The following is a 27,976-nucleotide window of genomic DNA, read 5'->3' as shown; positions in this document are numbered from 1 at the left end:
CCATGTGAGTGCGATGTCCAACAGGATGGCTGGTGGACCCAAGAAATGTTGGCCTTTGATTGGATTCAGTCTTATCTGTCTTAAAATGGTGAGTTCACATTTCGACCTACCTGCAACTATTTACGGAAAAAAAAAATAAAAAAGACATTTATTACCTTTTTCTTTTTCTTGAGAGACTGGGGGTGGGGAGATAGAAAACAAAATACTTTCGGACCGTAGGAAGATTTTACGTTTGCATGTTTGAAATTTAATGCAGTTTACTAAAGAAAGAAAGCAAGATTATCATTATATTTTAAGAACAAAGATTTCTGTAAAATCTGTCAGCAGCTACTGACTTAGTTCAATAGGCAGATCCAGGGAGAAAAATGAAATAGTAATGTGATCTGCCTCCAGCCTCTAAATTCTATTTAGGATTCCTTTGTGGTAAGATTTGAGTTCAGGAAATTATTTGTGCAAATAAATACTCTGTATGGATTCAAATATTGCTCACATTATGTATTAAAATGTTGTGATAAATTTATTACTGCTCTGATTTATGTTTTATGTTTCCCCAAACGGTATTTTTCTTCATGGTTCTAATTTTTATAAACTTTCCTTTTCAGGTTGCTTCAGCAAAAACAGGTAAGATTTTTTGAAACGCAAGCTTTCCCTCCCCATATTTGATGTTAATTTCCATTGTTAATTCTTGAGCTACCCTGAAATAGAAAAGCTACACCAGCAAAAATATTCAACATCTTCTGAGCAACCACACTGTGAGTCTAGCTGGTAAGACAAATACATGAATCAAACCTACAAGTTCTCATAAGATATTCCTACTGAGTACTGAGATGGATGGAAGGTCATATAGTCATGGATTTTCTCAAATACGTGTAGTCACCAGTAAAATACTATGATGATTATCAATCTAGTCAAAGAAATAGTTTTAAGCATAAATAGTATAGAATCTAATTTATATAATTTTTCCTATTTGTCTTCTGAAAAATTAGAGGAGAAAATTAAAATTTTTTGAGAAGTTCAAGACTCTCCTTTAATAAAAAAGGATTTTACACTTCTAATAGTGCATCCTTAAAACACAGAAAATGATAACTCAGAGCTAGAAAAAAGGCTTTCTTTTAAAAAGATTGTATCATTTTTCCTGAATAAAAGACTGAAGGCAAAGAAAGTATCTCTAGAGAACTTGCCTAGCTCCTCCATTTTAGAAATCTAAGTCCCCTGAAAGGAAATGTATATTTGATGAGATTTTGATTATCTGGAGGTCCCATCTAATATTAATTATATCACCAAAAAAGTCTCATGGCAATTCAACTAAAATGAGAACAATTATTATTTTGTCTGTATCATAGGAAAGGAAATACAAATAAGGCAGCTTAAAGGTTGGGTGGTTTTGTTTTGTTTTTTTTAAGAAAAAAAATTTTTAGGGACACCTGGGTGGCTCAGTGGGTTAAGCATCTGCCTTTAGCTCAGTCATGATCTTGGGGTCCTGGGATCAAGCCCAACATTGGGCTCTTTGCTCAGCGGGGAGCCTGCTTTCCCACCCCCCCCCCCACGCCCTGCCTGCCTCTCTGCCTACTTGTGATCTTTCTCTCTGTGTCAAATAAATAAATAAAATCTTAAAAAATAAAATCCCATTTATTTGGGGCGTCTGGGTGGCTTAGTGGGTTAAGCCTCTGCCTTCAGCTCAGGTCATGATCTCGGGGTCCTGGGATTGAGCCCCGCATTGGACTCTCTGCTTGGCAGGGAGCCTGCTTCCCCCCTCTCTCTCTGCCTGCTTCTCTGCCTGCTTGTGATCTCTCCCTCTGTCAAATAAATAAAATCTTTAAAAAAAATTTTTTTTTATTTTAAAGTAATCTCTACACCTAATGTGAACCTTGAACTCACAACTCCAAGGTCAGGTGCCCCCCAAAATCAGGCACATTTAAAAATAAAATAAAATATTAAAATTTGGCATAGTTATGTATGACTGACCCATAGCATCTATGCATTGTGTAGTAAGTTCTCAAAATCATCTCGTGCTTTATTTTTATTTACTTACCTTATACTGGAGAAACCTTCAGGAAGGACTGTGAAGCAATGAAAAGGACTGGTTGACCAAAAGTAACTTTTTTAAGAAGTGGCCTTTAGGGGAACAAAATCTAGTTTTCTGCCTCTTAGAAGGTCCTAGGATACAAGGGACACACTGAGCTCTCAGAGCAGGTCCCTCTTTAGTCCCACACTCTCCACACCATTTGAGAGAAAGAATGGGGCAGACTGAGATGATGCTGTTAACTGATTCACCCTGGCTTTCCGGTAAATGGAATGTGTTTTATTGACATTGTAAAGGAGGTTTCCTTCTGGGTATGTGCATTATGGTTCTCTTTGGGCTCTGGAATAGACTCTGTATTTTTGGCCAAAAGAGCTGCCAAGCTAATTTAGACCTCCGTGAGTTTGTAGAATGTACAGATGCTGAGAAGCAAAGGGTTTCACTCTTCACTGATCAGAGTGATTGCTTGCAAATTGCTTGCAAATCTGGAGAATAAAGTTATCTCTTTCATCAAAGCAGTAAGTGGGCCAAACACAGAACTCAGAAAGAGGGAAGAATTGCTGCTAACTTCCAGAGCCTTACCCATCCCAATCGGGCTTCTCATCTCTTTAATGGAAACATAGTACAGAGGTCTTGACCTCTCACTGTTGCAACTGCTCAGATCCTGCCCAAAACCACAGGCAATCTGTCTCTCCTGTGCTTACCCCAGACCCTCCCCAGAATTTCACCTTCCCTGGCACCTGTCCATGGCTGTACCATGTGGTCCGCTCTTCCAAACCCAAAATTTACTTGTCTTGGTACACACTAACCCTCCCCACCTTTCAAAGTGCCCTTGCACACACTATTTTACTTAATCATTACAATAATCCTAAAATGTAGATATTTCACTTTTTTTTTTATATTTTGCATTTCAAAGTAAATCCTAAGATGTAGATAGTATTAATATTCTGCATGGTCAAGGGAGAAAACAGAGGCTAGAGGTTAAATTACTTGTACATGTTCCCATGCAAAAGTAAATGGCAGAGGGGCGCCTGGGTGGCTCAGTCCTTAAGCGTCTGCCTTTGGCTCATGTCGTGATCCCGGGGTCCTGGGATCAAGCCCCGCATGGGGCTCCCTGCTCTGCGGGAAGTTTGCTTCTCCCTCTCCCTCTCCCCTGCTTGTGTTACCTCTTTCGCTGTGTCTCTCTGTCAAATTAAAAAAGAGAGAGAGAGAGAAGTAAATGATCGAGCCAGGGCTCCAAGCCAGAGTTCCTGGATCCAAATCCTGGGCTGCTTCCACCTGTGTTTCATCCGGCTGACCCGGGCTTCCCGAATTACAGCTTTTGAGCAAAGGTGCCTCTCCCAGCTCACTTCAAAGGGGCAAGTTTTGTGGCATCTTCAGGCCCCTTGGTGGGCCTGGGAGGAGACAATCTGGGTCATGCTAACCTTTCCGAGGCCTCTCAAACCCTCTGTGAATCCACTGTCAGGCCTTGTCTATCCATGGCTTGTTTGGTCGTCATTTTTGCAGGAAGTTAGTCCATTCCAGCGAGAAGCACTAACTAACACAGGAGATAAGATAAACGACGGGGACAAAGGAAAAAGGAGTTGAGAGATCTCACAAAGTTAGTTAGAGGAAAGAAGGCAGATAACACAGGCCAAGTAAGTGGGAGCAGAAAAGGGATGAGTGTGTGGGAGAGATAAAAGTGGGGGCCCTTGCTGGGGCTTTCGTTTTATTTTAATATTTTTTAAAAATATTTATTTATTTACTTTGGAGAGAGAGAGAGCACGCGCGGCAGGGAGGGGAAAAGGGAGAGATCATTTTAAGCAGACTCGGCACGGAACTGGACACGCAGTTCGATCCCCTGACCCTGAGATCATGACCTGAGCTAAAACCAAGAGTCAGATGCTTAACTGACTGTGCCACCCAGGCAGCCCTTGCTGGGGCTTTCTATCCTGCAATGGGGGAGGGGGAACATGGATGCTTTCTGCAGAGTCACCTTCTGTTGGCAAATGGCTAAGATGCGCAGGTCTGCAACTTTTCCCCAGCATATATAACTTTCATAGTTCTCTTTTGATGGCAAAGGAGTCCTGGGTGATGTTCAAGGAATGTCTGGCCAGTGCACAGTGGAGACTTTGTTCGATCTTGCAGCCTGGTTATTTCTGAGTTGCTGCCAAAGCCAACTCTCTGGGCTATTGGTGCAGAAAGAGAAGGTTGTCCATGTCATGCCCATAGGGATTCAGCCGGTAGGGTCTGCTGGGGGGAGGGAGTTGATACTGGTAAATCACACATGTGGTCTGTATTTACTTTTTCTCCTCTTTGCCCTATAGTTTAGTTTGGAATTTGGTATGTAGGGATTTTACCCAGCAGATGCAGCATCATTGAAGAGAAAAGGCTAAGTGCCAGTTCCAAACTTAAAACCAGCTATTTTTTATATGACCTTTCCTTCCACTTGGACCTCCTATACACGGAGCATGTTCTGTGTTTGTGGACTTTTGCAATTTAGTAAATCTTGTCACCATGCTGTATCTCCTACCTCTTCCCCAAAGTGTAGGAATGAATGCCTTATATACACGCCTAACATAAGCATTTATATCCCTCAGACAGACCATGGCCTGGCCCTGATGAGGAGGGACCACAGCATCTCATTCTTAAGCTAGAGCAGATGTTTTGATGGAGAAGGGGAGAATAAAGTTTATTTTTATTTTATATGGAAGAATCTAAAATGGTTCTATTCTGATATCATGGAGGTATAATCGAGCTATCTATCCTAAGGCAACTCAATTCTTCCTCTTCTATTTAGTTTAAATCCCTGTGCTAAATGCGCAAGTACATGAGATGGAGACAGAGCCCCAGCAGATGTGGGACCCTCACCATCAGGCCGAGGCAGTGGAGCATAGGTGAGGGGAAGGGAGGGGAGACCAGCGGTGGCAGAGCAGGCCCAGGAATTCACAGGGTGCCAAACCAGAATAGAAGCCTCTAGGATAAAGCCCCTCGGTGATTCTCTCCTTCCTCTCGGAGTTCTTTCCCACAATCATGTTCCACTCCTTTTTATAGGCTCTGCGCCCAATGTGGGGCTCAAACTCACAACCCCAAGATCAAGGGTCATGTGCTCCACTGACTGAGCCAGCCAGAAGCCCCACTCTTTTAGCCCGACTCTGATTTAACTCTTTTAGGAGTACAAAAAGTGCAAAATATCCTAGAGGCAACTGGGAAAAATCTGTTTGAAATCCTGTTCCTGAATGAGAGGTTTGAGATTTCTGCCTCTCTTCTGGAGAATAGCTCTGCCTTTCTTTTTCTCTGTTTTGTCTTGATCCTGAAGGGCAGGGGTGTCTGGCTGACTCAGTCAGTAGAGCATGGGCTTCTTGATCTCAGGGTTGTGAGTTTGAGCCCCACACTGGGTGTAGAGATTATTTAAAAATAAAATCTAAAAATAAATAAAAATTTAAAAACCAATCTTTTTTTAAAAAGGATTTATTTATTTACTCATTTAGAGGGAGAGATAGAGAGAGTGCAAGCAGAGGGAGGGGCAGAGAGAAAGAGAGAGAGAGAATCTCAAGCAAACTCCTGGCTGAGCACGGAGCCTGATGTGGGGCTCAATCCCAGGACCCTGAGATCATGACCTGAGCCAAAACCAAGAGTCGGTCACTTAACTGACTGTGCCACCTAGGCACCCCTAAAAATAAAATCCTTTTTTAAAAAAAGAAAAGAAAATGAGGGCAAAGTTTATGTCTAAAGGATAACATGAAAATGGCTTAGTCTGAGAAGTAAAACGATGAAAGAAGTCATCTTCATAGGTATCCTAGCTAATGTACAACTTCAAAATCTCTTCCAACAGGAGCCTGGGTGGCTCAGTTGGTTAGGCGTCTGACTCTTGATTTCCACTCAGGTCATGATCTCGGGGTTGTGAGATGGAGCCCTGTGTAGGACTCAGCTGAGTGTGGAGTCTGCTTGAGATTCTCTCCCTCCCTCTACTCCCCACCCTCCCCCACTCACGCATGCTCTCTCTCCCCCTTTCTCTAAAATAAATAAATACATAAATACATAAAATCTTCAAAATCTTTTTCAGCTCCTGAGATACCCACTATCGATCAGGCCTATTCAAAAATCAGCAACAGTATCACTGTGGAATGGGCCACAGTGCCGGGGGCCACCAGTTACCTCCTCACAGCTGAAGATGGAGACACTGTCATTGAAACCATGGTGGCCAATTCCCCAGGCACTGTGACAGGCCTGAAGGCTGCAACCTTGTACCAAATCACCATCAGATCCATCAGTGCCACTGGGAGAAGCCAAGCATCACCTCCCAAGCAGGCAAAGACAGGTAGCTGCATACTTCTTCCCTGTTGAGCTCTTGTGACCTAATCACTCATATGGAAGCTTCAAGTACATGATATAATTTTGTGTCACCTGAGTGCCTACGATTTGGGGCCCACAGGTGAAAGCCACCAGATGGTGTTTTTGGCAATTCAGATATCTGTGGGGGAGGTGGTATTTAAATTCCAGATGCTTTGGAAAAGAAAACCCATTTCTGGGCATCTTTAAGAAGATCCCTGCTTTTAAATCTCTGAAAAAGGGATTTCTGTTTTTAACCTTGGTTATCTGTAAAGACCATGCTAAATAAAGAACACATAGAAGGGATTTTGCTACATTTCGACTTACTTAAAATAAAAACATTTAGAGTTTGTCATCAGCATGACTTAAATTGAGTTGATAAAGTTGTACCTAGGCATATTTCTAAAAGGTTGTGTGCACATTGTAATATTATAAGCCATCATTTCCCCCATTGAGTTATACTGTAATTATAAGGATGTTTTATATGATTTCTTACAAAACTCCAGTTGAAACTAATGCCTAATATTAGAGTTCCTCTGTTCCCCATTCCTCTGCCAAGTCATTTATGATAAATACACATATAGATAACCATTATTGAATGGAACTGTGATGTAAATCCTTCAAAGCAAATAATTATTCCATAATATGGAAGACCAACTTCAAATTACTTATTCCTAAATTTGAATTATCCTCCACCGCAAATGCATGTGTTTTTGTCTTTGTAGTGCTGGCTGCACCCATTCTAGAAGTAAGCTCTCCAAGTCCAGACTCCATCCTTGTGCAGTGGGAAGCTGTATATATGGCAATTGCATTCTCTGTGTCCATCATGCGAGCGAATGGTTTGGGGAGAATATGGAAAGAGAATACCACAAACACCTCCTTGACATTCACCAGTTTAGAAGCTGGGACTCTCTACACCATAAAGGCCTACGCATGGAATGCCAATGGCACCCCTGGGGATGACTCCACCTGCAATCAGAGAACAAGTAAGGACTTCCAGCTCAGTCCCCAGCAATCCCCCCCCCTTTTTTTAAGATTATTTATTTATTTGACAGAGATCACAAGCAGGCAGAGAGGCAGGCAGAGAGAGAGGAGGAAGCAGGCTCCCTGCTGAGCAGAGAGCCCGATGCGGGGCTCCATCCCAGGACCCTGGGATCATGACCTGAGCCAAAGGCAGAGGCTTTAACCCACTGAGCCACCCAGGCGCCCCAGCAATCCCCCTTTTGGTGAATGAGAGGGACTCTGCATTGTAGCCATCAGGAGTGGTGTTAAATGATAAGTACAGAGCAGCTGGCAGCAGATATTTAAATTTATTATGAGTTTATTTATAGTACCTTGACTGTTCCTCCTTAGTAGTTTAAGTGCTGACTGCGTGTATAAAGACAAGCCGCTCAGAATACACAGAGTGTGGCTTCTCCCTCCCTGAGAGCTAGCTTACTTTCAAGTGTGCACAGTCAGTATCCCACAGCAAGAGATGACCTGTGGGTAGGTTTACCAGTCTCCCATACCCTTTCTAGGTTCAGACCAACAGCATAAACAGAAAGAATTGGGACAAACAGGAATTCATTTATTCAGTACACACTTAGTGAGTGTGTTGTAACTTTGAGTGGGCATTGTTCTAGAGACCCAGCAGCAAACTAAACAAAGTTCCTGTTGTTACGGTACTTAATGCTGTGCTGAGAATCAGAGTTTCAGATATATTCCCCAAAACCTCACCCTTCACAGTCGATGTCAGTCTCCCTGGGAGCGTACACCTGTGCCCAGACTTCCTCTTTTTATTATTTTATTTTTTTAGGAAGCCCTTCATGATTTCACGTGTCATCCTTGTGCAGGGATCATGCTAATCCATAACATGCCAGTTCTGGTATGTGTGCTGCTGAAATGAGCACGAAAGTAACTGTCTTTATAAGAACACCAGTTATATTGGACGGGGCCCACCCTCCTGACCTCATCTTAACTGATTGCATCTACTATGACCCTATTTTCAAATAAGATGACAGTTGGAGGCCCTAGGGGTTAGGACTTCAACATATGAGTTTTGAGGGGACTCAAGTCAGCCCCTGACAGCTCCCCAGTACTCTACTCATTTTTCCTGGCTCTCCCGTGCCCCATAAGGGAGGGGCTGGTTGTCCTAAAATACTGTAAGCAACCCTTACTATGCTCAGGCCCAGAATTATCCCAGAGCAGATCTGTGACTTCAGCTAAGCTGACTATGAAACAGGGCAAGGGTCCTGTGAAGATGGCCTGCCTTGCAGAGCAAGAGTTGAGTCTGCTTCCTCAAACGGGGCCTTCCCTGCGTCCAGAAGGTCCTGCATATGCTATGCAAGGAGGTCTCTGATGCCTGCCAGGTGGCCCTCATTATAACACAGATTCTGGACAACTGAGACCAATTTCTCTCCTCCCAGCCAAAGACGATACTCCTCAAGTTTTTTCAAGAGGCTAACCCTGAAAAAAGAGAAGTTATATTTCTGAGAATGTAGAGGGAAGTGTTTTTGGAGACACTAAAATGACTGCCTTAATGTGTGACCATCACACTTGATACGTTCCTTCCTTCCCTTTGATTTAGAATGGAACGAACGTCTTGTCTTCTAGAAACAGTTATAATCTAAAAGCTCTTACAGAAAAAGTCTTAGCAGGTGTCAAAAGTAAAGAAGGGAGGGGTTGGCTCAGTCGGTAGAGCATATGACTCTTGATCTTGAGATTGTAAGTTCAAACCGCAAGTTGGGTGTAGAGACTAATCTATAATCAGTTAACCGGCCGACTCTTGATTTCTGCTCAGGTCATGATCTCAGGGTCATGGGATGGAACCCTCATCAGGCTCCATTCTCAGCGGGGATCTCCCTTTGCCCCTCCCTGCGCTTGTGCTCTTTCTCTCTCTCTCTGAAAGAAAGAAATAAATCTTTAAAAAATAAATTAAAAAATGACAGGTAAAGAAGGGATGTTGTTGAAGCCCAATCCGTTCACCCACATCAATTAATAATAGAATATTTGATCTACCACTTAATAATAACATGCCTACATGGCCCTTTTGGCCTTCACATTTATAATTTCATTTAATTATCCCGTCACTTGTCGTGCCATGCATTCACTGATTCATTCATTCAAAATATGCTTCTTTGCCACCTATTTGTGCTAGGGACTGATCTTATTAGATCCATTTTACAGATGATAAAAAAAAAATTAAATAACAGACTAAATACCATGGCTAAGGTCACATAGCTAGTCGTGAGTTTGCACAGTCAATGCAGATGTGTTACCCTAAATCCCAACGTCATGCTCTAAATCTTAGCAATTCTCCTACTATCGTGGTGCTTCATCCTCCGAGCTCTGCAATGCTGTTAGGCCAAATCTTATTTGGGTTCTTGATGCTACTGCACAATCGTAATTGTTTCTCAAAAATCTAGGTCCTCGGGCTCCTGCCAACATTCGAGTCTCTTTTGACAGTGGGACTCTGAGAGCCTCTGTTTCATGGGCCCCGACGGAAGGAGCTTTCAACTACACCGTGATGGCTTTGAGTGACTCTTCAGAGCTGAGCTGTCATACAAGTCTCAGTGCTTGTACCATCTCCTCACTCCAGTGCGGCACTGAGTACCTCATTTCAGTTTTAGCGAGTAATGATGCTGGTTCTAGCAAATCAACTTCTGCGGAGGCCCTAAAAACTGGTACGTAAACAACAGTGAGATCACTGTGGGGCTGGCGACCCAGGGCGACTGCCAGAAGGGAAACAAAGAATCACCTGATGATGTTCCAGAACACTCTGGAAGCAGTGAACATGAAAGCCTGGTCTAAATGAAAGCATTGAATTGGACATTCTAATGAGTTTTAATAATGTGATAGGGACACCACATAGCAGGCACTGGAAACAGCACTTCTTTGAAAATTGGTAGGAGTCCTGGCTCCTATTCTAGCCTATCACTAATTAATTTCCTTTATCCTTCCTAAAGTTGTACAAATTCTAAGATCCAGTTGGAGTGATCCACAGCTCTAACTCTGTGGTACGGATAACAGCCTCTTCCTTACCCCATGCTTCACAGACCTAGGCCTTGTGTGACCTATTTTTTGGGGGGGCAGGGAGCTATTTTTTTAAGATAAAGATGGGTGGTCTATAATTCTTAGTATGTGTTTCCCATTTTCATCTTACCAGAGAATAAATATTTACCTATGTGGAGGTTTACTCCTCCATTTAGAAACATCTGTATGTTTTGGTGATGGGAACTAGCATTTAGTGAACACCTACTATGTACCAGACACTATCAATAAATTATATTATTTAATTTTCATGACATCTCGATGAGATGGGCTCTATTAGCTCCTTTTTCAGGCAGAACAATTTTAGGTCTGAAAAATGAAGTAATTTTTCCAAAGGCATACCAGTAATAAGTGCTAGAGCTAGGATTCAAGCCCAGAATTATGGGATGTTAGTCCTCTAAGCCAAAGAAAATGTAGATAATTACAGTAATGTTCACTTTACCCAACAGTGAGAACTCTATCACTCTGAATGTAAAAGGCTTCAGAACAGAGAGGAAAAGAGCCATCCCCAAGCTGATGCACTGAATTTCACAGGGAAAAAGTACAGCCAAGTCCTCAGATCCAGTTTCTTATGGTTCTGTTAAATTATAGTCATGGATAGCACACCTGGTGACTTGACTTCTCTTTTGACAGCTCTAATTTACTCTGGTCGGCACATTAGAAACGGTTATGAGGTCGGGAGAGCTGAGCATGAAGGAAGAGATAAGAATATACTTTCTTTTTTTTTTTTTTAAGGTCTTTATTTATTTGACAGAGGGAGACACAGCGAGAGAGAGAACACAAGCAGAGGGGAGTGGGAGAGAAAGAAGCAGGCTTCCCGCTGAGCAGAGACCCTGATGCGAGGCTCAATTCCAGGACCCTGGGAAGACAACTGGCTTAACAACTTAACAACTGAGCCATCCCAGGCACCCCTAAGAATACACTTTCAAAAGCACAGCAGATCAAATCAGTCATTTCATGAGGGAAAGAACCATGTAGTGTTTCCCAATCTTGGATGCACATGAATAGAATCTGGGGAGTTTTTTTTTTTAAATCCACCCAAGACCAGTTAAATAGGAGCTGCTGGGAGTGGAGTCTGGATATGACTAGTTTGTAAATCTCCTAAGTTAATTCTAATGCACGGCTGGGGTAAAGCACCGTGGAAGGAATCCTGCACATTGACGGTGGGGAAACACCACCGCGCCTTGGGTACAAAACAGTCAGTCAGGATCGTGGGAATGGCCCACACTGATCGATAGAAGAACTATATTTAGAAAGTGCTATGTGTTTCCTGGGTTCCCGAATTGTGAGGTATATTTTAGGAAGATTGCCATTAGAGATGGCCAAGATTTTAAAAGCGTAGAACTCGAAAGAATAAGCTTCATTTGAATTCCTTCCTTCGCGCTGTGCTGAGCCTGGCATTGCCTTCACACGCAAACGGGGGAAGTATTAACCAAGCGGATCCGTGTCTGCTTCTGACATGGTCTAGCATGTACTATGTGAGATAAGTTTTATAACACGTGAGAACGTCTCGTTGCTGTGCTCATGTTATTTGATTTGTTCCTGGTATTCCGGACAGTTGCAAAGATGCAAAGAAAATCTCCTGCAGGACTCTCATAGCTGTTCATTATGTACCATTTCCTAGTTGCTTGTGCCCCCGGAAGAGTGACCATCCGAGAAGATCCTCCAGGCCACCTGTCTGTGGCTTGGTCCAATGTAGACCTGGGTGATTACTACGTGGTCTTTGTGAAGAGCGATGATGGCTTGGAAGTTCACTGCAACACCTCCCTCACCCAGTGCAATTTCTTATCTGAATGTGGCTTCACTTACTTTATCAGTGTTTTTGCCTATAACAAGGCAGGGCAGAGTCCTCTGGGTGACGTATTCAATTACACCACAGGTAAGTTGCCCTTGATGCTTGTAAAGGGAGTGCTGAGGTCACTAAAGTGAGCAGCTGCATAGATCACCTGTTGCACTAATTGAACTACATAGACCACCCGGGAGTCATTCGAGGGCCAAGAATAGAAAGAGAATCTCTCCTCTCATATTCTTTCCAGATCAGGAAATTTTGGCTTCCTGGACTCAAGCTTGACTAGAATGAAAGACTTAGGAGTGAAAAGAGAGCAAAGAATATAGTCATTCCCACTTGCTTTGAAAAATTAAAACCTCCACCAAGATTTACTCTGTGTTCAGCACCCTGTGCAGGGTGCTGAAGGGGAGGCAGTCCTCCCATCTCAGGAGTTCGTTCTTTCCCCAAGACCCAAAACCAGAGACGCAATTGCAAAGGCATGGTGTGGAAGGGTCTGCAGCACGGCTCCTGTGTTTAAGATCTAACTTGACCACTAACTCACTTGCAAAATGAAGATAATGACATATACCTTGTTAGCTTCTTAGTCTCCTCCACTGCAAAATGCGACACACAGTGAGAGCATGAATATGAAAAGGTCTTTGTATATGCTGAAGCACAATGCGAAGTATTTTTATTAGCATCCTTATTACTGTTATTCTCCTCTATTAGGCTTGGATCTTCTTGCTTTATTTACCTCCTGATCCTTAATGCTTATCATAGTGTGATTAGCCTAAAGAGAGGCTTGATTTTTGAAGAATGAATGGAATGAGTGACTTGAAATCAATTAACCATGCTGACAAATAAGAACACTATAATATCATTATGTAAATAACACTATTAGCAGGATTACAATAAATTTTACCAAGATGAAGGAATCAAATAATTGGTACTTTTGGAATATGGAGTAGTAAAGGGCTACCAATCAAGTCCCAAGAGCATAGGAGCATAGGTCTTCCAGAAGGAGTGACCTTAACCTGGATATTGAAGGGTGGATGGAATGTAGGTGTGGCAAGGTCATCCCGGAGAAAGTCCAAGCTAAATTAGACATCTGTCAGAATTCGTCCATGACATAATGTAGGGTCTCTTCTAAGATATGCTAATACAATGGTGCTCCCCCCTCCTTCAGCCCTCAGTTTCATCTGGTTAGTGTCAGAACACTAATAGGATCAGTCTTTAGACTAGCTATGATTTTTCGCATGCAGAAGAGGGAAACAGCATTCCAGTATAGGATTAGCAGTCTTTGAGGCATAGGGAAATGAGAGCATATGTGGGGTGGGGAATTGAGAAGACTGGTGTGAGGGTGTCTGGGTGGCTCAGGTCATGATCCCGGGGTCCTGGGATTGAGTCTAACATCTCGCTCCCCACTCAGTGGAGAATCTGCTTCTCCCTCTCCCTCTACCCCTCCTCCCTGCTCATGCTGTCTCTCTCTCTCTCTCTTAAATAAATAAAACCTTTTTTTTAATTTTAAGGTCTTTAATTTCAATTATAATCTATAAATGGAGATTAATTTGGATTGTATGACAGAGGAGACAATAAAACTCAAATAAATAAAATCATTTAAAAAAAAAAAAAGAGGGGCGCCTGGGTGGCTCAGTGGGTTAAAGTCTCTGCCTTCGGCTCAGATCATGATCTCAGGGTCCTGGGATCGAGCCCCGAATCGGGCTCTCTGCTCAGCAGGGAGCCCGCTTCCCTTCCTCTCTCTCTCTGCCTGCCTCTCTGCCTACTTGTGATCTCTATCTGATAAATAAAATCTTAAAAAAAAAAAAAAAAGAAAGAAAAAGGAAAGGGAGAAGACTGGTGTGGCAGGTGATGGGGAGGCATAGTTCATGTGGACTGGATGCAGCTTGCAATGACCTTGGACATCACATGCATAGAGAAATTATCCTCTCTGTAGTGGGTGTTAGGCCAAGATCAGAGCTGGACAGACCTGTAGGAGATTCTCTCTCTCCCTCTTTTTTTTTTCTTTTGAGACAGGGAGGGGAGGGACAGAGGAGGGAGAGGGAGAGAGAGAATCTTAAGCAGGCTCCACACGCAGCCAGGACCCTAGTGGCGGGCTCGGTCATGACCTGAGCTGAAATCAAAAGTCAGAAGTGTAACTGACTGAGCCCCCAGGCACCCCATGGAGATTCTTGCAGCAGTTTAGGAGAGCGGTGGCAAAGCCTCTGGGCACAGGGAGGTCAGGTCCCTTTGACATCATTGCTCCTTTACTGACCTCCATTCTCTCTCTGCTCCTGCTTTCAGCTCCCTGTTGTCCTACTGACATCAACCCTGTGTTGGTGTCCAGTGACAGAGTAGAGATAGTCTGGTCTCCTGTCCGCGGTGCCGAACTTTACGAAACCAAGGCTGTAGACGGGTTCACTGTGGTTGAGTGCAATGACACTGCTCCTGCTTGCACCCTCTCAGCTCTAGAGTGTGACACCAAGTACAACATCACAGTGTACTCCTTCAGCGAAGCCCGGGGCAGCAATATGTCCTGTACTTCCCGATTTATAACCACAGGTATGGTGCAGCTATGACTTCCTTCACTGACCTTGGAAGAGTTCACCCCAGCCATGCCCCTCGGGATGGGCATTCAGTAAGAACCATAAAACAACTCTGTGGGGACCAGTAGAGGCCCTGTCTGACTACAGAGAGGCTAAAGAGAAGGTAGAACAGTGGAAGTGGGAAGAAAAAGAACACAAAAAAGGAGGTCATGGGAAGAGTGAAAGGTTTCCACAGTGATGACTTCAGCCATTCGATTCCTCTGACTTTTGGGGGGACTTGCCTGGATTCACACCATGAAGGTTAAGCCCACAAATATTTGTCTTTCTTTCTCTATCTCTCTCTTTTGAGAGAGAGAGAGAGTTGCAGTGAGGAGGGGCAGAAGGAAAGGGAGAGAGAGTCTTAAGTAGGCTCCACACCCAGCTCGGAGCTTGAGGTGGGGCTGAATCTCAGAACCCTGAGATCATGACCTGAGCCGAAATCAAGAGTTGGATGCCGGGCACCGGGGTGGCTCAGTTAGTTAAGGATCTGCCTTCAGCTCAGGTTGTGATCTCAGGGTCCTGGGATCAGGACCCCCACTCATCCGGGGGTATGCTTCTCTCTCTCCCTCTACCTTTCTCCTTCGCCCCCCACCCCGCTTGTGCTCTCAAATAAATAAATAAACACCTTTTAAAAAAGAGTTGGATGCTTAACCGACTGAGCCACCCAGGTGCCCCAAGACCCCAAATGTTTGTCTTAATAGTTTTTGCTTACAGAGTTCAAAATGCCTCTTGGGCACCTGGGTGGCTCAGTCGGTTAAACATCTATCCTCCACTTAGGTCCTGAGCCTAGGTTCCTGGGACCAGGACCAAGTCCACTGGGCTCCCTGCTTCTTCCTCTGCCCCGCCCCCCAACTCGTGTGCTCGCACACGCTCTCTCTCAAAAATAAATAAAGAAAATATTTTTAAGAAATATTTTCCAGTGAACCCAACACTATAGGAACCTAAGACTATGCTTCCCTACAAAGCCTCTATGAATCTGGCCTACGTGCTTGGTCTGGTTGAAAGTACTGATGATCTCACTTGGGGGAAAGATCAGTTTTAGACCAAATGGCACACCTGCTATTTTTGACTCACACTGTTTCAGTGAATAATCTAAACTCTCTTAGCTCCTTGCAGTCCTGAGATAAAAAATGTTTCAAAGGATGCATTCTCCACAATTAACGTGCACTGGCGATCCACTAACAACGATGCCACGTACACAGTGACCGCCCAGGGGGAGACGGGGTTGTTCTGGTGCAGCAGCACGGGACAGTCCTGCGCCATGGCGGGCTTGCCCTGCGGCTCGGTGTTCTCCATCACTGCGGTGGCCGAAACCCAGGCCGGGCGGAGCCTGCCCAGCTACAGTGTGCCCCTTGAAACAGGTAGGCAGCAACCACCAGCCTGAACGCTGACTTTGGTGTGATCCTTAGATATGCTTCTGAGTTGTGAACATTCTCATCTGATCTACCCCGCATGTGATAGAAACACATTAAACTCATAAACAGCCCGAGGCTTAGAAAATAAACCTTGCAATCCTGGGACACGGTTTCTGTAAAAATAGCATCGGAAGACTCTAATATAGTCCCACGCTAACATCCAAGGAGGAATAGACGGGCTTTGCAAAACATGGATTTGAATTTCTATTCCTCCGTGACATCATCTCCCAAAACAACTAGCAAGTGGCCAAATGAGCTGGTTTATTTTTTATTTCTTTGGCTCAGCCCTTTCAAATCTTTCTGTATATAATACTTTTCTGAGTTTCAGTTTTCTAATTGGTGAGAGGAGGATCATGAATTCCTTTGGAGGGGCAGCGGGGTGTGAATGTTAATGCTACAAGCACTTAGCACGGGGCCTGATATATAGTCAGGACTTGATAAGAGAATGCTGTTCCTGCTTCATAGCGCGGGGCGTGAGGCAAATTCAGCAAATTACTTAAAGCCTTTGGACATTATTTTCTCTCATGTACAATGGACAGCACTCTAGACTGTAAAGGTTGAAATGTAAAAAGCAGCAGAACAGAGATGATGTCCAATACTCAGGAAGATTCTAGATACCTTAGATCCTGAATCATGGGCCCCTAAGAATTGAGAATTCGCTGTGCTCTTCTTCGGTGGCTAAAAATATTACAAGTTTTTATATCAATTACGCACTATGAAATGCACGAAAAAGGCAAAATACATTTAATTGTAGAGGCTATGAAATGTTATATTGAGAGAAGAGATGAATGAAGCCATTGCTTTGAAATTTGCAACTGACATTTGCTAAGGTTGTGCAACAACAAAGGATTTCTTCCTTGTTCTGGAAAAAATTGGAGCTCACGTTACCTACAGCTAGTAAGTGCTCCATGTTCTTGAGGAAAGCACCCCCTATGTACACTTGATGTTAAATAACATATCAGAGGAATGAGATTTTGCTTAACAAAAGGAGATTTTGATTAACAATGGAAGGTTTTGAGAAATTTAGGATATTGAATGAAATACAAACAAAATATCATTCTTGGTCATTTTCCACAATAAATACCCAATTCTTTCTCTTCTTCCCCACCTAAGTGCCGTGCTGTCCATCTGGTCTGACAGTAACTCAGGTCACACAGTCAGTCATCAACGTGAGCTGGACTCTTGGGACCGGGGCCCAAACCTATGTGACAGTCCTAGAGTCACACACCGGACAGTCGAAGTGTCTCACCCATCAAACCCAGTGCCTCCTGGGATGCATCTCCTGTGGCGTCAATTACACGGTGGCGTTACAAGCGATTAGTGCCACGGGGCTGACGGCGGACTGCACCTACCAAAGTTATTCCTCCAGTGAGTGACTTCTAAACTCCAGCTCTGCAGTGATTGTGAATCCAGACACACGCCCCTCCTTCTCATCTAAAAAGATGCTGCCCCTCCATCTAGCTAGCATTATCAGTTCAGATTACTTTCTAAAATGTTTACAGTTTTCCTCTTGACTCAGAGCCTCAGTGCTTCAGAGGCTCCTGTTGGTGGCTGGTGAATTGATGCCCTTGGTAACGCGGTGCAGGTATCCTTTTCCCGAAGGGAGGACGGACAGCACAGAGTAACTCAGTCTGGCAGAGTTTTCAGAAAGCATCGAGGACACACACTCTGGCTTGAATTCTTTCTTCCCATTATATTATGCTATTACCTCTCTCTTCTAAACCATGCCAACCCCCTCTCTGGTTTCTTATTTCAACAGGCTGAAGGAACACTGTCTACTGACAGTTTTGGATTTTGTTCTTTGGTCTTCAAAGACCAAATCATTAGGGAATAGCAGGGGAAGGTAGAAGTGGTACAGGGTTGGCAAATAAAATTCTCTTGTATGATTCTAGTCCACTGAAGTGGCTGCTTGGAGCCCTGTTTTGGGAAAGGTGAGGGAGAGGGAGAGGGAAAGGGAAGGAAACGGAAGGAAGGGGAAGGAAAGGACAGGAAAGGAGGGGAAAGGAAACGAAAAAGGAAAGAAAAGGAAACAAAACTCCTGAAAATACCTTTTTAGTGAGAAGGAGTACAGTGATCAGTTAGTTGTATCTGCCCCCAGGGTATGGGATGGGAGAGCTGAAATACAAATTTGCCACCCCAAGGACAGTGGAAAGATTCAACCAGGAGCCTAAAGACACGGCTTATTCTAAGCTGTGTTGCCTTATCTTCCCTGATTCTGTTTCCTCAGCGGTAAGAGAAACAGAAATAATTATAATGTGGAAGCATTTATAACATGCTATACACCTGTAAGCTGTTTCATACTTTCTTTGGATCCATTGTTTTCCATTAGATTTTGCTGCCTAAATTCTAACCCTGATATCCAGTTCTGGGAATATGGCCCACTGCTTACATTCACGTGTAAAAAACTTCTTTTTTTAAAAAAAAGGAAAGACTAAATCCAACAAACCTGATTATCTGTAACTGAATTTTTTAATCATTATACAACATTTTTATCTTAGTTACTGAGTAACCCCGCCTGACACAGAATGTGTGGCCTGCTCAAGGCATTTAGAAAAGAAAAAAAGAAGGACCTTGTAAACAAGCACGGATGCAGTGTGGACGGGCAAAGCCTGGTCACTGCTGTGTTAGTGACCGCCCCCCAGGCGTCATGCGGCTCAGCCAGCAAAACAGGTCTTTTCAATTAAAGCGGAATGCAGTTAACTTAAATTCAATCCCATTAAAATCATATAGAACCAGGGCATTATGAAAGCTCTTGACAAAGATCCTGTACATTTGACTCACACAGTTTGAGATACAATACGTATCTGCCCAGTGGGGAGTTTGGACTCACCATTGTTCTCTATTAAAAATTCATGGCCCATGTCACCAGCACACATGGATTTCCAATCATGGAAAGAACCTTCAAAGAATGCTCTAATCATGTATTATTTAGGTTACTTATATTGTTTCCCCAGAGTAATAAGGGCCACGTTTATCTGATGGTGGAGTAATTTGTGTCTGTTTGTTTTTATCCTTCAGGTGCCTGCTGCCCTTTGGGAGTGAAATTATACAGGCTGGGCCCGAATGGCATTCGGATCCACTGGCAAGCCCCCAGGGGCTCTGCCAATTACAGCACTGACCTCTACGGTTCCAAAGGCATTTTCACATGCGCCCCAGGTGCTGGCCTCAGTTTTTGTGATGTCACCAAGATACCCTGTGGGGATGTATATACCGTGATGGTCTCCCCAGTTGCTGAGACAGGACTGAAGCTTACGTTCTGCCCCAAAAAAATATATTCAGGTAGAGCAAGTTACAGCCCTTTGTTTAAAAGTAACGCTGAACTCAGTCTGTGAATTAAGCCTCAGAGCAATCCCACTTATTTGCTATGTAGGAAGGTCAAAAAGGCGTGAAATGTTTACTTCCTGCGGGTGGATTCTGGCTACGGGGACCTCAAGCTTCTTTGGAATTGTGATGCTTTCTTATCATATGATTCGGAGACACTCCTCTCTTCGCTGTGTCTTTCTTTTTCAGAAAAAGGACCAGATGCTTGCTGTTTAAATAGTAAAGCAGATTTTAAATGCTCTGTTGCTTTGAGGCTTGGGAATAGAGTTTTAACATAGTCTCAGAGATAATGGAAGACACCTTGAAATGTTGGAAATTAAGAGACTCGAATCTTTGTACAAGACCAGACTTATGGCTGAGGAGAGGTTGAAGGATCAGGGAGAAGATAAATTTATAAATCATAAGCTAGGTTTGGAAATACGAGTGGGCAGGCAGTCTGTGATCACAAAACAAGACTGTCAGCAGCTCCATCTCACCAGACCTAGCAGAGAAACACTAGCAATTCTCTTGCCCTGTATTCCAGCACCTTCTGCTACTTTGCCAAGGGCATAGTCATATATTTTTCACATATTTCTAAAAAAAATGTTTAAAGAAAAGAGAGGATAAGGTCCTAGAATTTTATAGGTGATCACAGGATGAGGAATAAATACCCTCAGAAACCTTTACTGATAACCAGAATCTAGAATTCCCAGTTACGTGGGGGATGGCAAGAAGACTCAAATGGCCCCTGGACAGAACCAGGCCAGTTCCTCTCATTGGTGTTCTTGCTGCCCTTGTGTGTCATGCTCTGATTCCTTGTTTTTTTCATTATCTTGTCCACAGGACAAGCTGGCCCAGAGTACTGCCCTTTGGGAAGGGACAAGAATAGGTTCTTGGGGTGAGGATCAGCTCTTCAGGGAAAAAGAGACTTCCGCTCAGTAACAGTGCTTCATCATATCTGCATCACATTTTACAGTTTATCAAGTGTTTTCACATTCAGTAGCTCATTGAATGCTCAAAATAACTCTGAGTTAGGTTCAACAAATTTTATTATCTTCGATTTATAAGTGAGAAAAGCAGAGCTTCCAGACTCCCACATCTCTACCTATAACCCTTCTCTTCTTCTAACCCTAAAATTCATGTTCATATACCTCTACCTGGAGGTGCCCCAGGCATTTCAACTCCTCAGGGCCAAAGGGAACTCCTGATCTTCTCCTGCAATTTCTAATCTTCCTCCAGGCATCCTTGTTTCGGGTATGAGAGTTGAAAACCTGGAAGTCAGCTTCCTTTTCCCTCACCCTCCCTATCTCAGTGGTCTCCAAGTCCTGGACTGTTCATTTCATGACGGTTTGGTTTGTTGTTGTTGTTGTTGTTGTTGTTGTTGTTGTTGTTTAAACTTTTCAAGTAATCTCTGTACCAAAATGGGGTTTGAACTCACAACCCCAAACTCAGAGGTTGCACGCTCTTCCAACTAAGCCAGCCAAGTACCCCTCATGATGGTTTTTATTTTTTTAAATGATCTTTAAAATTTATTTGAGAGAAAGAGAGCACACGTGCAGGGGGAGGGGCAGAGAGAGAAGCAGACTCCCTGCTGGGCAGGGAGCCTGATGGCGCGGCTCAATCCCAGGACCCCAAGGTCATGACCTGAACCAAAGGCAGCCACTAGACCCACTGAGCCACTCAGGCACCCCTCATGATGGTTTTTAAATCCAACTTCTCTTCTCTCTCTTACACCTACTGCTGTATGATAGGCCCTCACCACTTTTCCCCTACAATACTGCACCAGTCTTGTCTTCCTGAGCTGATGCCAGCCTCTATACAATTACCAGAGTTGTCATTCCAGGACACTGATCCAACTGTGTTTCTTTAATGCTTCAAAGTCCTCAAAGTGTTCCATTGCCCCATAAGATAAAAGTCAGTACTTTGAGCATGACTTTCAAGGCTCCTCCTAGGTTGTCCGTAGTTGGTCTTCCTACACCTGCATTGTGCAATAGTATTTAATGCAAGCCATATATGAAAAGATTTAAATTCTCTAGTAGCTACACTAAAAAATTAAAAATAGGAGTGCCTGGGTTGCTCAGCTGGTTAAGCATCTGCCTTTGGCTCAGCTCATGATCATTCACACACACCTGCCCTCACCACACACTTATTCCATGCCATATCATGCTTCTGAGCTGATACAGTACTCTTCTCTTCTGGAATTTCACCTCCACCAAGGGAGCTCCACCAGCCACTGTGAAGTCTTCTCCAATTTCTAGAGGCTGATTTAGTTTTCTTGCTCCCTCTTTTATGACCCCTATATCACCCGAATCTTTACCACACCATATGACTGTGAGTTGAAAATGTGTTATATTTCCTAACAAATGGTCATCTCTGGACTCTCAACATGTGCTCACTTCGGCAGCACATATACTAAAATTGGACTCTCGATATGTAGCACATAACTATCACCCAATATATTTTAAATTTAAAAAATTACTGAATTAGTGAGTTTCTGTGTTTGCCTATGATCCTACAGCCGGTATGTTAGCCACCAGAAGTCCTCGTTGGCTAGAGCTCTGATACCCTCTGGTGGGATGCCAGCTCAAGGCTGCAGTCATTCTACTTTAGTAAGAATTGGGTGTCTAGACTCAAGTTAGGGAATCCACTTTTGCTCCATCTCTGTGGTAAAAACCAGGAGTCTGAGGGAAACTTTTTGTTTTTTGGGTTTCTTTTTTTCAATATCAGTAGTATTGATCAGTGCCTTCCTTTGATAATTAGGACAATACTATAAATGATACTAATGACTAATATTTATTGAGTATATGTGCCCAGCACTATCCTAAGGGCTTTGCATATACTAACTCAGTTGGTCCCTGTAACAACCTTATGAGGTTGGCATTCTAATTCTTACCACTTTACAGATAAACTAAAACACAGAGAAGTGAAGTGACTTGCCCAAGGTCCTATTGCTAGTAGCTATCTCCTCTTATCACTCAAGCTGGTTCTTATTCATTCTTTGGTTGACTAGCCCATTATTCTTTAAGTTATATTGTCACTATCTTTTTTTTAATGTCTTCACTATCTTGAATATATCAGTTAATATATTTTAAATGCTTTTGTTGTTATTCATTGTAGTAACCTGCTCCGGAAGTACACTTGGAATGGGTAAGTCATTTTTCTCATGGATAAAACAGAATTTTTTTGTTGCTCTTTTGGGTGTCATAATGAAGTAGGTATCAAAGCTGACTCTTTCTGTGATGTGAGAGGTTCTTGGCTTCCCCTCCCACAACCTTTTCTGCCTTGTTAGAATGCCTCCCCTCAGATTCCACCAGTTGAGACAAATTCCTTTGCATTCGGAAATCTTTTCATCCTCCTAGGGCCCCACAGGAAAATGGAAATAGGGTTCAGTAGAGGTAGCAGCTTCATCCTTCACTTCTGAGACTGGTTCCCAGCCCTGCTGGACAGTGAGTCACCTCGAGAGCTTAAAAGTAATTGATGCCTGGGCTTTATCCCCACAAAAGCTGATTTAATTGGTCTGGGATAAGTCTGGGCATTGGTATTTTTCAAAGCTTCTTAGGTGATTCTAAAGCAGAGCCAAGCCCAAGAACTACAGCTTTCAAGCAGACCTTCTCAAACTTTATGTTGCATGCAAATCCCCTGGGGCCTTGTTAAAACCAGGTTCTGATTTGGTACGTGTGGGAGGATCTGAGACTTTGCACTTTGGTAAGGTCCAGGTGATGCCAGTGACATCAATTCTGCATGTCTGACCATGCCTGCATGTCTGACCTACATGCCTGTAGCAGCCAGGTGTTAGAGGGAATCTGCTAACAGCCCACAAAAGGCCAATACATCTGCTTCCAGTTTGCAAGGGTGTATATGCCCAATGGAGGAAACATGGGGTGCTAAAGGGAAGTTGGACAAAGAATAACCCTCACCACCTCCTTGGCTGTGCTCAGGACCGATCTTGGCTAGGAGGCTACTAGCTGCACATGGAGGCTACTCTTGGAAACACTGTGAGTGCTGACCCAGTGAGTAGCACGGGCCGCTTCACAAGGAATCGTTGCCATGCCTTCTAGGCACCTGCTTGGTTCGGGGCTTTGGGAAAACCCCCAGGAAATACTATCAACCCTAAACTACAGACGGGGTGGACACACACACACAGCCACTTGCCCAGTCAGACATAGCTAACCTCAGAGGGTAGGAGTGGAAATGAAGTCTTCCTATCAGCAAACTCCCAGAAGAGCCTCCCAGTTTGGACCAGCTCCCCATCCAACATTTCCTTCCACTGGCAGGAACTGGGTATGGAGTTTCTTTCCACTGCCTGTTCTGTTTCCTCTCCTGATCCGTTGCTTCTCAGAGGACAGCAGGACACATGCTTTCCATTTCTTGTCCACCACAGGTCTGAAATAAGCAGAAGCCCCATTCATTTTTAAAAGGTTTTTGTTTCCAGCAACTATTGGGAAGCCAGCCTAGCTGATTAAAAACAAACTGAGGAAACTTCTAAATTATGAAACATTACTTTAAAAAACTCCCAGAGGACTCATGACCGCCAGCCCTGGTCTTCAGTGAAAAATGTACACAGGCCTGGGTCTGCATTTTTGGAAACTATGTCCAGTATTAGAACAGTATTCAACCAGGTTTCCCCTGAGCCCCAGAGGGCTAAGAGAAGTGACTTGGGGGTCCCTGGCAGGAGGCGAGTGGTGTGTTATGGAGGCCATCCCTAAGATTTTGTTAAAGACAGAGCTGAAAGTCTTTTTAAAAAAAAAAAATGCTTGAAAACCATCACTCATAGACTTTGCTACTCATCAGCATCACCAGGAAGCTTGCTCAAAATGTATAGTCTAAGGGAGCATCTGGCTGGCTCAGTCAGTAGAGCATGTGACTCTTGACCTCAGGGGTTCTGAGTTCAAGCCCCACCTTGGGTGTAGAGATTACTTAAATAAAAAAAAAAATCTTCTGAAAGAATGTTTTATAAATGAACAATCCTAGGCCCCACTCTGATTTATTAAATTCTCGGGTGATTCATATGCATTTTCAAATTTGAGAAACACTGCTTAGTTATTAATTCTCAAACTTTGATGTATATCAGAATCTCCTGGAGAGCTAATAAGGAATGTAGAGGGGTGCCTGGCTGGCTCAGTTGTTAGAGCATGTGACTCTCAATCTTGGGGTCCTAAGTTTGAGCCCCATGCTGGTTGTAGAGATTACTTTTTAAAATGTAGATGCCCAGGCCTGTAGAGGTGGGATAGGGTCTGGGTCTCTGTATTTCTATCAGGTTCCCAGTGATATTGATACTCTGGGGTTTGAACAGTACCACTCTAGGTCACTACTCTTCCCTTCCTCTGTCCCTCTGGGCTGCCCCTAACCCTCACTTCTCCATTCTTTATCAAGGTTGACCCTCTCTTTAAGTACATCATGCAAGACTCTCAGAAATAAGAGTAAGCCAGATCATTTGAGAGTTTCCACATCATATGGAATTCGTTATATCTAGGGAAGAATTCAAAACTGTTGTCTCCAGCTTCAGCATTTCTCCTCCATATACATGGGATTGATCCAATTAGGTCTCTGGCTGACATGGGCCCCCAGATACAGCAAGGAAAGTCTTGGGAATCTCATTGGTCTAAGACTTTTTTTTTTTTTGAAAGATTTTATTTATTTATTTGACAGAGAGAAAGAGCCAGAGAGGGAACACAAGCAGGGGGAGAGGCAGAGGGAGAAGCAAACTCTCCACTGAGCAGGGAGCCCCATGTGGGGCTCCATCCCAGGACCCTGGGATCATGACCTGAGCCGAAGGCAGACGCTTAATGACTCAGCCACTCAGGCACCCCTGGTCTAAGACTTTTGATCTTCCTTGGCTCCTGGACTATCCTAAAGCTTTTCAACAGCATGAATGGATTAAGAGAGATCTGGGTTCAAATCTCTCTGCTATCACTTATGCTTACACAAGGTGTTTCAACCCTCCCTCAGCCTAGGTTTCCTGAAAATCAGAATAATCAACTCATCAAATGTTATGAGGATTAAATGAGAGGTAAACTGTGGGGCACAATGACAGGCCGATAGAAAGCACTTAATAAATGGTAGTTATTATTAATTCGGATCCGTTTAAGCTCATCTCATGCTTTACTATGTGCCAGTTATTAACCTTTTAGTTTGCTACTTCTAACTAAGATACTTGCATTGTAACTTCAGTCCTCATAATACTCTAACTCAGTGGTTCTCAAAGCCTGGTCCCAGGGCCAACAGCATGAAAGACATCTGGGAACCTCTTAGAAATGCAGTTTGTGGGGCTCCACCATAGACCTGATGAGTGATGAGTCAGAAATTCCAGGCCTAGGGCCTAGCAACCTTTGTTTTAACAAGCCCTCTGAGTGATGCTGAGGCACGTTAAAGTTTGAGAACCACGGCCCTAATTCAAAGATGCTACTATGATACCAGAAATTTGATTCAGGTTGGAAGAGAAGGGGAAAACCTTCTGAGGCAAGGGTGCTCTAACAGGAGGTAGTCTGACATCACTCCAGAGAGACATTCTTTGTCCTCAACATCCAGCCTCACCTGTACTTTCAGGGGAATTTTCCTCCCCAAAACTCCCTCAGCAGTTAAATGGGTTTATTATGTTGTCCCGACACAGCCCCCTGATTCAGTGAAACATGGGAGCTGTCTGAGAACATAGCAACTTGGCCTGTGGTAGAGAAGAAAGTTCTTCGTCCTGAGTGGGCAGTCTGAGCTCTGAGAGCCTGTGGGTGGGGTCATTTCCTAAAGCACCCTGGTGAGTCGGAACCTACTTCTCAGTTTCTTCTAGCCATTTGAACAGTTCAGATTGTCTTAATTTCCTGTTTTCTTGTCACGAAGTGCTACAAAAATAGCAATTCAAATCAAAACACTAAGCTAACTCTCAGAGACATTTGGGGGCTTTTTAGTTTAAGAAAATGTCTGTGTATTTAATGTGTCTGTGGCTTCTTCCCTTCCTTGCCCTTTCAGTGATTTACAGAGGGAAAAGAAATGCAGAATGACACAGTGAGCCACGGATAAAAACAGAGGCTTAACCTAGTGAGTAACTTAAATTGAAATAGTATGAGTTGAAGGCAAAGTTTTTTTTGGCTTTGTTTAAAAAAAAAAATTCTTCCCATATTTTTTGCAGGGTTGACTCTCTCGTTAGTGTTATAGAGGTGGAAAAGCTCTGCTAGGATATGAAAATGCCTCTAGGGTAGGATAAGCTCTCTTGGCCTCTGGAAGGACAACTCTGACTCCATTTCCTGAAGGCAAGCAAGGTGAGGTGAGTCCTCACCTGCACAGGAGTTCAAGATCTGCTATGGAGAGGACTCAGTAGAGAAAAAATTTCAGAAAGTGCTCTGAAAGACTGCCACAGTGAGTTCACACACTGGGAAAGTTCTGGAAACGTAAAAGTTCTGCTTCACAGAAACGGCCTCTGAGATTTCGTAGCCAAACACTACACAGACTTCAACACATCCACTTCATAGCTATTTCATGGACACCAGCGTTTGCCACGCAGCACTCTTGCCATTCAAGGGCTGCAGATGTTCACTCCCCGAAAGCTTGAAATCCACCGTGAAAGAGCTTGAAAGCCACCATGCAGAGACACTGCTCATCTCAAGACAGACCTCCAGCAGGACCCTGCCATAGGTTGGAGAGCCACATCTTCCAGGGCAGCCTGTAGTAACAAACACCCTCGTCTCAAGTTAGGAGGAAGCCAAGCTGCTTGTAGTGTTGGCCATCCCAGAGCATCCTGTGATGTTACCTCTGCGTTAGCATCTGAGCAGGCAGAGCTGCTGGCCTGTTGCTGGAAGGATTGTAGGCAAGGTTGTGACTGAGCAAAGACTTCAATGGAGGGACAGTCAAGGCAAAGCCTTCCTCAGTGGCAGACGGACATGCACACACGTTTTGTGGGGAGGACCGTCAATCTTGTTGGTCACATCCCCCACTCACACTGCACTATCTTCATCTTTGGAGAGGAAAGACAATGATATATAAACCTATTGTACCTAGAAAAATGTGTGTCCTTTGAGGGCTTATTAAAAATAGTATGGGGGCACCTGGGTGGCTCAGTGGGTTAAAGCCTCTGCCTTCGACTCAGGTCATGATCCCAGGGTCCTGGGATCGAGCCCCACATCAGGCTCTCTGCTCAGCGGGGAGCCTGCTTCCCCCCCTCTCTCTGCCTGCCTCTCTGCCTACCTGTGATCTCTCTGTCAAATAAATAAATAAAATCTTTAAAAAAAAAATAGTATGAGTAGGGGCACCTGGGTGGTTCAGCCAGTTAAGCGTCTACCTTTAGCTCAGGTCATGATCCCAGGGTCCTGGGATTGAGCCCCACATTGGGCTCCCTGCTCAGCGGGGAGCCTGCTTCTCCCTCTCCCTCTGCTGCTCTCCCTGCTTGTGTGCATACACTCTCTCTCCATCCAATAAATAAAGAAAATCTTAAAAAAAATAGTGTGAGTAGGAAAAGTGGAGTTTGTTGCATCAGAGAGTACCACAGAAGAGGGCTGAGTTTAATGCACTTCTGCTCTTAAACACGAGTACATGGACAGGAGATGGACTAGGTGCATCTATGTCA

The 27,976-nt window shown here is 43.8% G+C and overlaps 1 protein-coding gene across 1 annotated transcript; it reads left to right on the top strand.

The window, feature by feature from the left end:
* Positions 1–25: 25 nt before the first annotated feature.
* Positions 26–26,417, top strand: FNDC7 (fibronectin type III domain containing 7; the record flags this gene model as incomplete). Its single annotated transcript, XM_080801819.1, has 12 exons — positions 26–88; positions 603–621; positions 6,066–6,320; positions 7,057–7,317; positions 9,736–9,993; positions 11,985–12,239; positions 14,430–14,687; positions 15,817–16,071; positions 17,239–17,493; positions 19,144–19,404; positions 22,543–22,572; positions 26,386–26,417. 12 exons carry the CDS (start codon positions 26–28, stop codon positions 26,415–26,417), a joined length of 2,202 nt encoding a protein of 733 aa, XP_080657945.1.
* Between the last annotated feature and the right edge of the window lie 1,559 nt (positions 26,418–27,976).

This window comes from Martes martes (genome assembly GCF_963455335.1).
Source record: "Martes martes genome assembly, chromosome: 4".
In the NCBI taxonomy this organism is placed as follows: domain Eukaryota; kingdom Metazoa; phylum Chordata; class Mammalia; order Carnivora; family Mustelidae; genus Martes; species Martes martes.
Note: the sequence above shows the minus strand (reverse complement) of the source record. Positions and strands in the feature narration are given on the sequence as shown.